The 16,481-nt window shown below is 37.4% G+C and overlaps 1 protein-coding gene across 1 annotated transcript in view; it reads right to left on the bottom strand.

Moving 5' to 3' along the window:
• Nucleotides 1-8,361: 8,361 nt before the first annotated feature.
• Nucleotides 8,362-16,481, bottom strand: part of ZNF454 (zinc finger protein 454) — a 22,194-nt gene continuing 14,074 nt past the window's right edge. The window contains exon 5 of the mRNA XM_004387147.2: nt 8,362-9,862. Coding sequence (XP_004387204.1) covers nt 8,529-9,862 — 1,334 coding nt within the window. The 3' untranslated portion in view covers nt 8,362-8,528. The remainder of the gene's footprint in view (nt 9,863-16,481) is intronic.

The following is a 16,481-nucleotide window of genomic DNA, read 5'->3' as shown; positions in this document are numbered from 1 at the left end:
TTAACGAGAAACTGTTCTGTCAGCCTTCATATAAAGTACAATAAATAAAAATTAAAAAAAATTCCCCAATATAGTTATTCAAAAATAAGGAAAATGACCAAGTCAAAAGTTGGGAGAGTAAAAGACAGCAATGGCAAATACTATTAGATACACAATCCTGCAAAAAAAAAAAAAAAAAAAAAAAAAAGACTTAAGATACTGAACTGATTAGAAACAAATTTAAAAAACAACATGCTTCCTATGGCTAAGAAACAGGAGACAAGCTTGAAAATATCTTTTGTGAGGAGGATACTATAAAATGTATGAAAGATCTGCTTTAGTTTTGATATGTAGTACTTCTATTGCCATTCAGCTTTCTGCAGATGTCAGTGCTGCATTCTATATATATTTCCTCTAGGTTAAGTTTGTTAACCATTGTATTCAATTCTTCTATATCATACTGACACTTTTTGTCCAATGATTTAAGCCAAAAAATTTAAAAGCAAAAGAAAGGGCTAAATCTATTACGGAGACAAAGAAAGGTGGACGTTATTAAACATGCCATTATTAAACATGACTGTTGAGCCCCATTCAGAGAAGCTCATTAGACTAGGCTAGTTGTCTGGGAATTTAATTGTGAAGGAAAAGGACATGTACAAAGGGTTGAAAATACATCATTGAAAATTGGGCTTAAAAGTTAAGGTGTAATGTTGGAAGACATGGAGAAATATTTAAATGTTTACTGACATTCTTCCCAGCATTAAAATCAAGTTTTAATTATACTCTTAAGTAAGGTGAAAGAACAAGATTTCAAGATAAGAAATTACTTTAGACAAATAACAATCTTGTCCATATTTAAGGGTCAATTCATATTTTTAAAAGCTGTAATAATTAAGTGTTGTACTGGTTCATAGATCATACATAGACCAATGGGACAGATAAATGATCTAGATATACATGGGATGTGGTAAAAGATAAAGATGGCATTTCAAATCAGTACAGGAAAAGATGACTTAGTTAATAGTGTTGTGAGAACTGTGTAGCCATCTTAAAAAAAACAATTAAATTGGCTTCATTATCTCACATCTTATATCAAAATTCTTCCAAGGGATCAAATATTTTAAATGAAAAGTAAAAACAGAAAAAGGTAGGCAATTTAAAAGTAATCTTTGTGTGGGTAAGAACTTTCTACTATGATTTAAAATCTAGAAGTCTTGGTGAGTAGCTTCTGGGGTCTTAAAAGCTTGTGAGGGGCTATCTAAGATACATCTATAGGTCCCATCAGGTTCAGAGCAAAGTAGAATGAAGAAAATCAAAGACACAAGAAAAATATTAGCCCAAAGGACTAAAGGACCACATGAACCACAGCCTCCACCAGCCTGAGCCCAGAAAAACCAGATGGTGCCTGGCTACTACCACTGGCCGCTCTGACAGGGATTACAATAGAAGGTCCTGGAAGAGTGAGAGAAAAATGTAGAAAATTCACATTCACAAAAAAAGACCAGCCTTTTGAGCCTGACAGAGACGGGGGGAACCCCCGAGACTAGGGCCTCCAAGACACCCTATTTACTCAGAACTGAAGCCACTCCCGAAGTCCACCTTTCAGCCAAAGATTAGACAAGCCTATAAAACAAATAGTAACACACGTGAGGAAAGTGCTTCTTTGTTCATTCAAGTATATGAGACCAAATGAGCAACACCTCCCCAAGAGCAAAGATGAGAAGGCAGGAAGGGACAGGAAAACTGGACGAATGGACACGGAGAACTCAGGGTGGAAAGGGAAAGGGGGAGAGTGCTGACGCATTGTGGGGATTACAACCAATGTCACAAAGAAATTTGTGTATAAATTTTTTAATGAAAAACTAATTTGTGCAGTAAACTTTCACCGAACACACAATTAAAAAAACAAACCCAGAAGTCTAAAAGATTATTCAATTTTATTTAAAAATAAAAACTCTTTGCACCAGAAGTAACAAACCCATATGAACAAAGTCAAACGACAAACTGAGAAAACACATTTGAAACTCATGACGAAGGACTAGAAAGAGATCCTGTAAATGGATTGTTAAAAACCCACAAGCCAAGAATAGAGATATAATGGCTCTTAAACATATGAAAGGATGCTGAATTTAATTCGTAGTAAGAGAATGACAAAATAAAACCACCCTAATACACCGATTTGTCAGATTTGCAAAGTATAAAAACTTGGCTAAGGTTCTGTGCTGGCAAGGGTGGGTGGTACAGCTCCTCCCCCCAATGCAGATGCATACCAGTACAACCTCTAAGGAGGGAAAGACACTACTTTCTAAATTGAAAGAATGCACCCATTCTTAGAACCCAGCAACCCACTTCTGGGAATTTTCCTAAAAATATACTTGCCCAAGTATGGAATGGAATATATGTAAGAATATTAATTGCAGCATTGTTTGCAGTAATGAAAAATTGAATACAACCTAACTGCACCTGAGTTTGGGATCAACGACTGTTGTTAGGTGCTGTCAAATCTGTTCCAACTCATAACAACCCTATGTACAACAGAATGAAACACTGCCCAGTCCTGCGCCATCCTCACAACTGTTGTTATGTTTGAGCCCATTGCTGCAGCCACTGTGCCAATCCATCTGGTTGAGGGTCTTCCTCGTTTTCGATGACTGTCTACCAAGCATGATGTCCTTCTCCAGGGACTGGTCCCTCCTGATAACACGTCCAAAGCGTGTGAGACAAAGTCTCATCCTCGCTTCCAAGGAGCACTCTGGCTATATTTCTTCCAAGACAGATTTGTTCGTTCTTTTGGCAGTCCATGGTATATCCAATATTCTTCGCCAAAACCATAATTCAAAGGCATCAATTCTTCTTCGGTCTTCCTTATTTATTGTCCAACTCTCACATGCATACGAGGCAGTTAAAAATACCATGGCTTGGGTTGGGTCAGGTGCACCTTAGTCCTCAAAGTGACATCTTTGCTTTTTAACACGTTAAAGAGGTCTTTTGCAGCAGATTTGCCCAATGCAATATGTTATTTAGTTTCCTGACTGCTGCTTCCATGGGCGTTGATTGTGGATTCAAGTAAAATAAAATCCTTGACAATTTCAATCTTTTCTCCATTTATCTTGATGTTGCTTATTGGTCCAGGTGATAATTGTTTTCTTTATGTTGAGGTGCAACCTATACTGAAGGCTAGTTCTTGATCCTCATCAGTAAGTGCTTCAAGTCCTCTTTGCTTTCAGCAAGCAAGGTTATGTCATCTGCCTGTCGCAGGTTGTTAATGAGTATTCCACCAATCCTGATGCTGGATTTGTCTTCATATAGTCCAGCATTCTGTTTGAATAAGTACAGTGAAAGGATGCAACACTTACACACACCTTTCTTTATTTTAAACCTTGCTCTGCTCGAACAACTGCCCCTTGGTGTATGCACAGGTTCCTCATGAGCACAATTAAGTGTTCTGGAATTCCCATTCTTCGCAATGTTATCCATAATTTGTTATGATCCATACGGTCGAATGCCTTTGCATAGTCAATAAAACACAGGTAAACATATTTCTGGTATTCTCTGCTTTCAGCCAAGATCCATCTGACATCAACAATGATATCCCTCTTTCTATGTCCTCTTCTGAATTTGGCTTGAATTTCTGGAAGTTCCCTGTGGATGTACTGCTGCAACTACTTTTGAATGATCTTCAGCAAAATATATTAAATGGGACCAATATTAAATATATTATGCTGTCTTGGAAGATGTATAGCCAGAATGCTTCTTAGAAGGGAGGATGGTGAGACTTTGTCTCACATACTTTGGATAACGTGTTATCAGAAGGGACAAGTCCCTGAAGAAGGACATCATGCTTGGTAGAGGGTTAGCAAAAAGAGAAAGACCCTCAACAAGATGGACACAGTCGCTGCAACAATGGGCTCAAACACAGCAGCAACGATTGTGAGGATGGTGCAGGACGGGGCATTGTTTTCTTCTGTTGTACATAGGGTTGCTGAGTCGGAACCAACTGGATGGCACCTAACATGGTACATTCATGCAATGGAGTATTTTGCAGCTATTACAAAGAATGAGGCAGCTCTATATGTATTGAAATGAAAAGAACTTTGAGATATGTTGTTAAATAAAAGTAGCAAAATGCAGAACATTGTTATCTAATATGCTACTACCAGTAAAACCAGTTGCCTGGGTCCATTCCTACTCATAATGACGCCACATGTCAGAGTAGAACTGTGCTCTATAGGGTTTTCAGTCAGTGGTTGTTTGGAAGCAGATCACCAGGCCTTTCTTCTAAGGTATTTCTGGGTGGACTGTAACCACCAACCTTTCTGTTAGCAGTTGAGCATGTTAACCCTTTTCACCACCCAGGGACTCCAATATGCTACCATCTGTGTATGTTTAGGCTATCTCTGGAAGGACACACAGGATTTCTGGTAACTGTTGTTGCCTCTGGCAAGTGAAATTGGGTAGGAGGGGGATGGGAAGGCGGGAGACTTACTTTTCACTGTTAACTCTTTTATTCAAGTTTGTATCATGTACTAACAAAAAATCCATATTATTTTTAATTTATGTGTATATTGAATAACACTCAGGGGGTAAAACCACCACAAATGCCTCCTTCCTTTCCCTCTCCAACATTTATACCACAGCCTAAGTTCCAGGGTACAGAACTTTCCCTTATAATGCAGCCCTCTGGAGAAAACAGCTCTCTTTATAACCTTCCAACAGCACAACAGAAGGCATTTTAAGGAGCGTGTCAGATCCTTTACAGGCCTTAGCAAGTATCTGTTTGAGATAATTGGGATTATTTTATTTATTAACACATTTATTGACATCATGTATGTGCTCAACTTGGGCTCGGTGCTGGGCACAGTGGGCTAAGTTGGGCCAAATCCCTGCCTTTGAGCTCACAGTCTAGTTGGGAAACCAAAGAGACAATTATAAATCAGTTTGTCGTGCCAGGATCTTGGGGCATCTCGCTGTTTTCTGCAAGGTAAATTGTGGGAGTTGAGGTGGGAGATCAGGCTGGAGAGGTCTGCATGGATCCACTTGTGAAGTGGCCTTCAAGGCCTTGCTTAGAAGAGTAGCTTTTCTACTCTTGGCAAAGGGTAGAAAGGGTTTTAAGCAGAAGAGTGCCATGTATGATTAGGCAGATCACTGGTGGATGGTGTGGGAGGTGGACTGGAGGGGACCAGATCACAGGCAGGAAGATTGGTGAAGAGCCTGGGGCAATTCACCAGGGGAATCTGGCATACTCCCTTCTGTAAATATTTGTAAAAGGGGCCCTGGTGGGACAGTGGTTAAGCACTCAGCTGCTAACTGAAAGGTAGCAGTTTGAACCCACTAGCTGCTCCACAGGAGAAAGAAGAGGCAATCAATCTACTTGAGTAAGGATTACAGCCTTGGAAACCCTATGGGGAAGTTCTACTCTGTCCTAGTGTCGCTATGAGTCAGAATGGACTTTACAGACTTGACAGCAATAGGGTTGTAAATGTAACACCTTTATTTTTTCTTAATAATGGTTAGAAATTACAAAATAACACTATGTAACATTTGTGTTAGAGAGCAACCCTATACCTTGGTTGAGGTACATTACTGATAGTAATTAGCAACTGAACTTTGATTGAGCAATTTTCCCAACTTTGGAGTTTCTTATTCACTGTAAGGAAAATTAATTGGGAAACAAACTGCCACAAAGCAGGTGGCTTAAAATAACTTATTCTCTCACAGTTCTGGAGGCCAGAAGTCCAAAATCAGGGTGTCATTCATGATGATCCCTTCTGAGGGCTCCGAGGGATAATCTGTGCCATGTCTATCTCCTCGCTTTTGGTGATGGCCAGCAATCTTTGGGGCTTGTAGATGCATCACTCACATCTCTACCTCTGTCTTCATATGGCCATCTTCCCTTTGTGTGTCTGTCTCTTCTTTTATAAGAACATTACTTAGATGGGATTATGACCCACCCTACTCCAGTATGATCTCATGTTAACTGATCACATCTTCAAAGACCCTATTTCCAAACAAGGTCACATTCACAGGTACTGGTGGTTTAGACATACATTTTTCTGGGAACACAATTCAATTCGTAACAGGAAGTTTTCCATTTTTTATGCTCTTGTGTTACATTTAAAAAGTATCTGTAGCTTCTAAGTTTGAAATAAAATACCTAAAATCTAGTAACAGCTTCCTCTGGGTTTATAATGACACCAAAGCTCACTGCAAGGGCTAAATGGGTCTGTCTGGTCTTGCTCTTCCTATCAAACCTCATCTTGCTCATGTAGGTTCTCTCTGGGGTCCACCCACACCTTTAGAACATCTTTTAAGCAGCCCAAGCTGGTTCCTGCCTCATAGCTTTCCCATACACTGTTCACTCTGTCTACAAACCCTCAACCTCTGTGTCTGTCTTGCTCATTTATCCTTTAAGCCTCTTGTCAATTCCTCAGTGAGGACTGCCCCAACCACATAATCTAAAGCTGGGCCCCCGACACACTCTTTCACAGTACCCTATTCTATTTACTACAGTTATTTGGCTTCATTTTATAATACCTGCCTTCCCCATTAGGTTTAAGGTTCATGAAAGCAGTAACTATATGCATATATAATCACTGTATACTATGCTTGACAGAGATGATTCAATGAATGTCCACTTCTGTTTCTCTGGCCACTAGTCTCAGCTTTCGTCTTTTGAAACACCTCCAAAACAGGTATTCCTAGTAATAATCCTCTCATTTGGCCTAGATCCAGGACCTGTCATGGTTATCTCAGGTTGTGTCCATGAGACGTCACAGGACCACTTTGTCAGACTCAGGTATGTGTTTGTGAACCCATGGTTTCTGGACTTCGAGGTAGGAAGAGCACCTGAACTCTACCTTGCCAAACTAGGGCTTGAAAAAAAGACTTCAACCCTATGTGTGGAAAACCATGCCAGGAAGCATGGGTGCAAGACTGGAGACTTCTTATACAGCCATCCCACCCACCATACCATGCATACCAGCCCCACCTCAACATCTTAAGCCAAGTGGGTCACTATGTGACCTAGAACGTGTCATAAAGGAGGCGGCAAGTGCAGTGGTTAAGTACGTGTGCCAGGTAGCTCAGCCACCTAAGAACAAGTCCTTGACTCACCCTTTACCAGCTACCTGACTTCTGGCCAGTTTCTAAACCTCTTTCCTCAACCTTCAAACAGGGATGGTACTGATAGTCTCATACAATTGTGAGGATTAAATGAGTTAATATATGCACTTACTACAGTATCTAGCACAACGTATGCCCTCAAATGTTAATGTTTTCCCCAGTGAGGATACAACTCTTTATATTCCACAGCCTGAACACTGTTTAAGGCGCACAAATTCAAAGTTCTCTTTCCTATAAACACAGGGTTTAATACATTCAGAAACCTGGACAGAGGAAGGGCAAGGACCAGAATGCAGAATTCCAATATACTGTGAGTAGCAAACGTATTCTAATGCATTGGGCACAGAGGACTGTCCAGCCAAAGGAACTACAGTGTATCAGAGCACTGTGAGAACTGGCCTTGAGGGTTTAACCTCTTATGTCAGTTGCACACCAGGAACGCAGGTTGCAAAAGTAGCAGTGGCCCAGACCACCGCAACTAGGTGGTTGGGATCCCTACACCTTAAGGTAAGCGTGCCCCTGACTGCTGTGTGCAGTAAACCTAACTATAGTGCAGAACAACTGGAAGGTAATGGCCACAGACTAAGCCCCCTATTGTAGGTATCACCCCAGGGTCAGAGTCAAGCTGAGGCCCAGAGAAACTGGGTAAATCAAGATTTTGATCAAACTCTGCCCCCTAGGCAAGGGTCCTGGGTTTTGAAAGCTGACTTTGGGTGTTATATTTAGAATCATGGACTATGTATGAAGTCAGATCACCACACTCCCCAAAGAAAATGAAGCGGTAATAAAGGACATGATGTTAATAGGTAGGAGATGCTACGTTAAAAGAGGGACACATCATTCAGATGAAATGTCCCAGAAGCATTCAGGTAAGAAGGCACTGAATACATAGACCAGGGAGATCTGACAAAAGATGGATCAAAGTAGAAGGTGGGAGGCATAATTAATTTCTGAGCTGATGCATGGGTGACTGTACTTTCTTTAAACTGAGTGTCTGGAGTGTGGGTGAGAACTAAGGATTCGATTAAAGGTGGCAACCCTCTTATATAAGAGAATGAAATTGAAATGCTTGCAGACCATTTCCTTTTGTCCCTTTGCTACTCAACCTTAATTTCTGCATTTTAATTTTTAATAGTCAAAGTGTAATTTTGATAAACCAATTTCTGTCACTAGTGAAGCTCTGTTTTGGTTGTAATACTTGGCAATTCAGACTAATTAAACAGTATTGTTAATTCAATTGAGGCAATACTAAACTATGAGGAGTGTTTGCCATTCTCAAAACTCTCGATATTGTGAAGCTTGACTCTCAGTAAACAAAATGACTATTCTGATTTAAGCCTTCATAGTTATTCTCTAGAATGGATTTTCTTACATTCAATAATTAACATACTCAGTCTCAAAGCTTTTCCATATAAACTGCATTCAGATCATTTTTCCCCAATATGATGTCTCTGATGCTGAATGAGATTTGCAGTCTGGTTGAAGGCTTTCCCACATTTATTACATTTATAGGGTTTTTCTCCTGTATGAATCCTTTGATGCTGAGTAAGGTGTGTGCTTCGGATAAAGGCTTTCTCACAGACTTTACATTTGTAAGGTTTTTCTCTAGTATGAATTCTCTTATGCTGAGTAAGAGCTGAATGGTCACTGAAGGCCTTCTCACATATATTACATGTATAAGGTTTTTCCCCAGTATGAATTCTCTGATGTTGGGCAAGGGCTGATTGGTCCCTGAAGGCTTTCTCACACAAACCACATCTGTATGGCTTCTCTCCAGTATGAATTTTCCGATGTCGAGCAAAAGATGAATTATCCCTGAAAGCTTTCCCACATTCATTACACTTATAAGGTTTCTCTCCAGTATGAATTCTCTGATGTTCAGTAAGGGAAGAGTTCACCCTGAAGGCCTTTCCACATTGATTACATTCAAAGGGTTTCTCTCCAGTGTGAATTCTCTGATGCTGAAGAAAACTTGTACTCTGATTGAAGGCTTTCCCACATTCATGACATTTATAGGGTTTCTCTCCACTATGAATATTCTGGTGTTTGGTAAGATGTGCCCTGCAGACAAAGGCTTTTTCACATATATTACATTTGAAAGGTTTCTCTCCAGTATGTATTCTATAATGATGGGCAAGGTGTATGCTTCGGATAAAAGCTTTTCCACATAAGTTGCATTCAAAAGGTTTCTCTCCAGTATGAATTTTCTGATGATAAGTAAGTGAGGAGCTCACTGAGAAGGCTTTGCCACATTCTTTACATTCATAAGGTTTCTCACCAGTGTGAATTCTTTGGTGATGAATAAGGTGTGTACTCTGGTGAAAGGCTTTCCCACATTCTCTACATTCATATCGCTTCTCTTTAATAGGAGTTTTCAGAGTTGCATTAGATTTTTCAGTATGAATTTTCTGATGCTTTTTAAGGGCTGAATTCTTAGAGAAGACTTTTCCACACTCATTACACTCAAAGACTTTTTTGCCAGACTGACCTCTCTGACTTTGAATAAAAGATGAGCTCATGGTGCAGTCCTTCCCAGATTCATCATGTTCCCGGGCACCAATCCTAGATAGGGTTTTCTGGTGTGTGAGCGCTACTTGCTGCAAATTTATCTCCTGGTCTCCATGCTGCTCTTCTAACAGGCTATCATATTTCCAGTGACAATCTCTAGTAAATCTTTCCTTTATCTTCCACTGATCCAATTCTTCATCAGGAATATTTGCCTTGAGAGTGCATTTCTTACTTACAAACACAGTCATCCAATCTGAAAGACATTAAAAATAAAATCAGTCTGTTTTACCTTAGTAAAACATCCATATGGGACGAGATGATGAGTCTGTTAATGTTGACAAACATGTTACAGCACTAAAGTGAAGATAAAGGAAAGGGGAGAAGACGTGAATAGAAGACTATGCAGGAAGGGGCTGATCTACTGTATAATGTATGAAGCAGGAGCGCTTGGGAGATGTGCTCAGAAGTCACAGGTCTAGAGTTGGAATCCTTGGTATAAAACTTACTCTCCTGGTAGTCATAGAAAAGTTATCTGATTTTCTAAGCCTCAAAAAAACCTGCTACAGACCACACTATACTAACCAATAAGAAAATATAGATATATACCCTGCTCTATTCTAGTGAAGTGGTCTTTAAAACAACCCAGATGTGGTCTCAAGAAATCACTGAAACTAGAGGTCAATACTTGGTAGAAAAAGAATTCAACTTAAGAGTAACTACCAAAGCTAACAGTTTTATGTTCTATAGGATCATTTTAGCATTCAGATAGATAATAAAAAGGTAAGCTGCTATAAAAGCTGTGTGAAATAATCGTATCTACTAATAAACTCAGGACACCTCCTGTTTGTGAGGAAGCAATGTATACAAACCCATATGAACAATGTGGCATCTACATGAGGAAAATGTACCATAAAGAAGTATAGTGAGTACAGTAAATTAGGAACAGAGCAGCAACTCTGCCAAGATAAACGCAGTAAGTCTAGGAAGAAGAGGCCTGGTTCTAGGGGAAAGGAGTATACTGGTCACTAGAACTGGGACTCTGCTACTGGGATAGGAGCCATGACCCCATGAAAAATTATCTGACAAAATGGTTCTTCTCCACAACACAAATTCCACACTTACTCAACAACCTTCTCACTTGGTTTCACGGGTCTCTTAGTATTAATAAGTAGAGTTCTGGATTACATATTTATCTTCCAAACTTATTTGTGAATATTCACCTTTTAACTTAATTCTAGTTAAGACTTTGTAGTAAGACAAATTGCTAAGAACTAGGAACTAAACACAGATGATGCAAAAGTTACTGTAAAATCCTATCAAGAACAAGCCTCTCTCTTCCTTTCTCCCTCCCAGTCACTCCAGAAAATATTCTACAAAGAGCTACAATTAAAAAAAAAAAGAAAAAAAAAAAAAAAAACCTTTACTTGTGTGAAAAGGAAAGCTAAACAGGTATATTTTAAGACTAAAATCCTGGTCGAGCTCAGAATAATATATCCTTGCTCAAAACAAAGAACAGTCAACGTTAAACATCAGGATTGCCAAACCTCAAAATCTTATAGACTGGCTTCCACACTGGTCATGATACAGTTGCTTGTGGCAGGCCAACACTCCTGCAGAAAACAACTAGCAAATATAAATTAAAAACAAAACTAAAAAACCCCAAAACTGTCAGAAGGCATTAGATGTCATCTGAGATAGACCAAACTTGATAGTCTAACATCTGGAAGAGAAAGGAAATACAATGATTCCCACATTTAGTGGCTTTACCTCAAAGAATTTTCTGAATTCTTAAGCTTCCGAGGGCAAAGGACTAAAGCTAAAGAGAAATCCAAAATATTTTATAGTCTTATGGCATTGTAGTGCCAAAAATTGCAGCTCATGACCTTCCAAGGAGGGGTCATAATAAACATGTGAGGCTGTCAGTTGGGACTCCTGAGGTCTACGAGACAGGAATAAGAGCAAACACTGCAATCCAACCTCCAGCTAAAACAGTCTGGTTGGATTAAATTGGTTTGCTCATAGTCTACCTATCTACTAGTCGAAAAGGTATATCTTCTCTGGAGGAATATAACATCATCCATAGACTCTAAATTCTCTCATACATAATGTCAGGCATTCAATCAAAAGGTAACACATGTATTAGGAAATTGAATCAGGAGAAAAAATAGACAATAGAAAAAGATCCACAGAACCCAGATACTGAAATTATCATGGACTTTAAAATAACTGTGTTATTATTTTCAAGAAAACAGACAGGAATGAAAATTGCAACACAGAACTGAAATAAAAGAAAGAAATAGGAATTCTAGAACTAAAAAATACCCTAATTGAAACTAAGGACTCAATAGATAGATTTAATAGTGTTTTGGACACAGCAGGAGAAACACTGAACTAGAAAATGGTTGCTGTTAGGTGCCATTGAGTCAGCTCTGGTTCATAGTGACCTTATGTATAACTGAACGAAATGCTGCCCGGTCATACACAGAAAATATCCACAGTAAAATATGAAAAAAAATGAAAGAAAAAAAGAGCTATACAGAATATGGCCAAAAGGTTGAACATATGTGTGACTGCTGAAGTTCTGGAATCAGGAGAGAAAAAGAACAGGGCAAAAACATTACTTGGAAATACAAAGTTTGAAAAGTGAAATTTCAGAAGCACTATGAACTCCAAGCAGGATAAATGCAAAGAAAACCTACCTAGACACATCATAATAAAACTACTGAAAACGAAAGAAAATCCTGGAAGCTGCTTGAAAAAAATACATTACCTTCAGAGGAACAAAAATAAGTCTGACATCTACCTTTTCAACAAAAACAATGGAAGCCAGAAGACAATGAAATAATGTATAAAATGTTGAAAGAGCACTTTCAAATTTAAACAGATAAAATATTCCTCAAAAGTGAAGATGAAACAGAGATATTTCCATACAAATAAAAACAGAGATTGTGTCACCGGCAGACCCATATTAAAAGAAACAATGACAGAAAGGAAACAATTTCCTTTAGGCAGAAGAAAAATAATCCGAAGTGGAAATACGGAAATGTAAGAAGGAATGAAAAGCAATGGATAGGATAAATATGAGAATAAATAAACTCTCTACTGTACAAAATAACTAATTGTAATGTCTTAAGGAGTTGAAAGGTTGGCAGTTTGAATCCACCAGGTGCTTTTTGGAAACCCTACGGGGCCATTCTACTCTGTCCTATAAGGTCGGTATGAGTCGGAATTGGCTCGATGGCAGTGGGTTGTTTTTTTTTTTTAAGAGGTTGAAAATATGTAGAATTAAAATAGCAAAAATTGCACAAAAGGTGAAAGAGAAAACAGAGTAATTTTAAAAAATGTTTTGGCATTATTTGGGAATTATCAAAAGTAAAAATCTATATTAGACAGTAATAAGCTAGTTTTACTTATTAGACTTACCACTACATGATTAGTTGAAGGAAAATGAAATAAGTTTATACAACATGAAAATGGAACAATAAAAATATTTAATCCAAGATGAAAAGGAACATAAAGCAGGTAAATAAAATAGAAAATAAATTATAATATAGTACACATCGGATTCCATACATATTAGTAATTGGTTTAAGTTATCCCATTAAAAGATTAAGATTGTCAGACTAAATTAAAAAAAAAAACCTAACTAAATTCTACTTGGAAGAGAAACATCAAAAATATAGACAAATTTGAAAATAGAAGACTGGAACAAGATATACTGTGCAAACAAACACTAACCAAAAGAAAGCTGGTGTATCTATACTAATATCAGACAAATCAGACAGTACTAGAGAATTAAGGTTATTTCATAGTGAGAAAAGGGGCAATTCTGCCAGGTACATATAAAAAAAATCTAAATTTGTAGGTACATAATAACTTCAAAATGTATAAAATGAAAACTGACAGAATGAAAAGGAAAAACAGACACTCATAATGGGAGCTTTTACACACGACTCTCAAGTAACCAAACCATTAAGAAGAGAGATAGTCTCAACAATCCAATAAACACACTTGACCTAATTTATATACTTAAAACACTATATCTAACGGTGATGGAATACAAATTTTCAAGTGCACACTGAAGATTTACCAAAACGGACCATATACTGGGCCACACACACACACACACACACACACAAAGTGTAAGTAAATTTCATGGGCCTGAAATACTTAAGAATATGTTCTTTGAACTAAGTGGAATTAAGCCAGAAATGAATATCAAAATACAACAAGATAATCAGAAAATCCACAAATGCTTCTAAATTATATAATACATAGAACAAAGAAAACATTACAACAAAAATTAGAAAATATTTTGAACTGAATGATACTGCAAATATGAATTGGAACTTGTAGGATGCAGCTATAGCCATGTTCAGAAGGAAAAGTATACACCCACATATTTCATGTATGCATTAAATTAATGATCTAAGTAACAATCTCAAATTAAAAAGAGAACAGCAAATTAAACCCAAAGGAGAGAAAGAAAAAATAAAAATAACAGAAATTAATGAAAAACTAATAAACCTCTAGCAAGAAAAATCAAGAAAAGAGAGAAGGCACAAATTACCAATTAATGTATGCATTAAATTAATGATCTAAGTAACAATCTCAAATTAAAAAGAGAACAGCAAATTAAACCCAAAGGAGAGAAAGAAAAAATAAAAATAACAGAAATTAATGAAAAACTAATAAACCTCTAGCAAGAAAAATCAAGAAAAGAGAGAAGGCACAAATTACCAATATCAGGAATGATAAAGGTAATATGAGAACAGATTCTACAGAGTTATAATAAGAATATAGTGAAGAAACTTTATGCCAATAAATTAGACAATTTAGATGATAGAAGCAAATTCTCAGAAAAGTACAATATAATAAAACTAGAGCAAGAGGAAACAAAATCTGAATAGTCTTACATTTAATAAAGAAATCGAATCTTTAATTTAAAACCTTCTTAACAATGAAATTTCCAGGCCAAGATGGCTTCACTAGTGAATTCTTCCAAACATTTGAGGAAGAAATACTACCAATCTTACACAAACTCATTCAAACTGAAAAACAAGGAACATTTTCCAAATTGTATAAGGCTAGTACAATCTACCAGAACATCATGAGGACATTAAAAAACTGTAAAATTGAAGTCTATTCTCTCTCTTGAACACACATGCAAATTCCTAAACAAAATATTAGCAAGAGGAATACGGTGACATAAAAAACCAAGCTGAAATTCAAAGTTGTCTTCACATTCAAACCATTCAGTGTCATTCACCACATTAACAAAATAATGGAGAAAAATCACATCATTATTTCAATAGATGTGGAAAAGGCATCTGACCCAATTCAGCACCCGAAAAACCTGTTGCCGTGGAGTTGATTCTGACTGATGGTGACTCCATATGTGCCAGAGTAGAGCTGTTCCATAGGGTTTTCTTGGCTGTAATCTGTATGAAAGCAGATTGCCAGGCCTTTCTTCCACAGTGCTGCTAGGTGGGTTCAGACTGCCAAGCTTTCAATTAGCAGCCAAGTGCAAGCCATTTGCACCACCCAGGGGTCCCATTCAACACCTAGTCATGATAAAAATTCATCGCAAACTAGGAATAGAACAGAATTTACTTAATCTGGTAAACAGTATCTGTAAAAAACCTACACCAAGTATCACATTTAATGGAGAAATACTGAAAACATTCCTCTGAAACTGGGATGAAATAAGCAAGTCTGCTATCACCATTTCTATTTGACACTGTACCAGAGGTCTTAACCAGTACAAGGTAAAGAGAGAAAAAATGCAAAAGATACTCGATTAGAATACGGGAATTTAGTAAAATTGCTGGATACAAGATCAATACATAAAAACCAATAGTATATCTATATACCAGCAACAACATTCATAAAATGACATTTTCTAAAGATATTTATAATTCCATCAAAAAATCAAATACTTAGAAATAAGTACAATGAAAGATGTTCAAGAATTCTACACACAAAACTGCAAAAACAAATAAAAAAGAAAAATTGACAGAAATTAAGGAAATTCTAAATAAATGTAGGGATATACCATGTTAATTAAATGAAATACTTTCAATTCTTCCCAATTAATCTACAGATTTAGTTCGATTCTTATCAAAATACCAGCAGGAATTTTGCAGAAACTGATGAGCCAATTCTAAAGTTGTGAAAGCAAAGAACAAAGCTGGAGGACTTACACCATTAATAAGTCCAAGAGTCATTATAATGCTAGAGTAACTAAGACATATGGAATAATGAAATAGAATACAGAGTCCAGAAATAGACCTCACATACAAACAGACCAATGGAACAGATTATAGAGCCCAGAATCAGACCCATACACATGCAGTCACCTTATGCATGATAAAGGTAACACTGCAGTACAGTGGGGAAAAGGCGGTCTTTTCAATAAATTATCTTGGGTCAACTGGATACCCATATGGAAAATAATGAATAATGGATCTTCCATGTGCATTGTACACCTATACATACAAGGTAAAGTAATAAAGCTTCTAAAGGAAAACAGAGATCTTCACAGCCTTGGAATGTGAAAAGGTTTTCTGAAGCAGGGCACAAAAAACCTTATACCATAGAGAAAAAACACTCCATGGAATTAGACTATGCTAAAAATTCAGAATGTCTGTTTATCAAATAAAACCATTATCCACAAAGTGGAAGACAATATTTGCAATACATGTATTTCACCCACTTCATAGGGTTTCCCAAGGATTGGCTAGTGGATTCGAACTGCCAATCTTTTGGTTAGCAACCAAACTCTTAACCACTGCACCACCAGGGCTTGATATATGTGACAGAGAACTCAAACTCCAAATACACACCCTTATAAATCATTAAGGAAAAAAATC

The sequence above is a fragment of the Trichechus manatus genome, unplaced genomic scaffold (genome assembly GCF_000243295.1).
Source record: "Trichechus manatus latirostris isolate Lorelei unplaced genomic scaffold, TriManLat1.0 scaffold00181, whole genome shotgun sequence".
In the NCBI taxonomy this organism is placed as follows: domain Eukaryota; kingdom Metazoa; phylum Chordata; class Mammalia; order Sirenia; family Trichechidae; genus Trichechus; species Trichechus manatus.
Note: the sequence above shows the minus strand (reverse complement) of the source record. Positions and strands in the feature narration are given on the sequence as shown.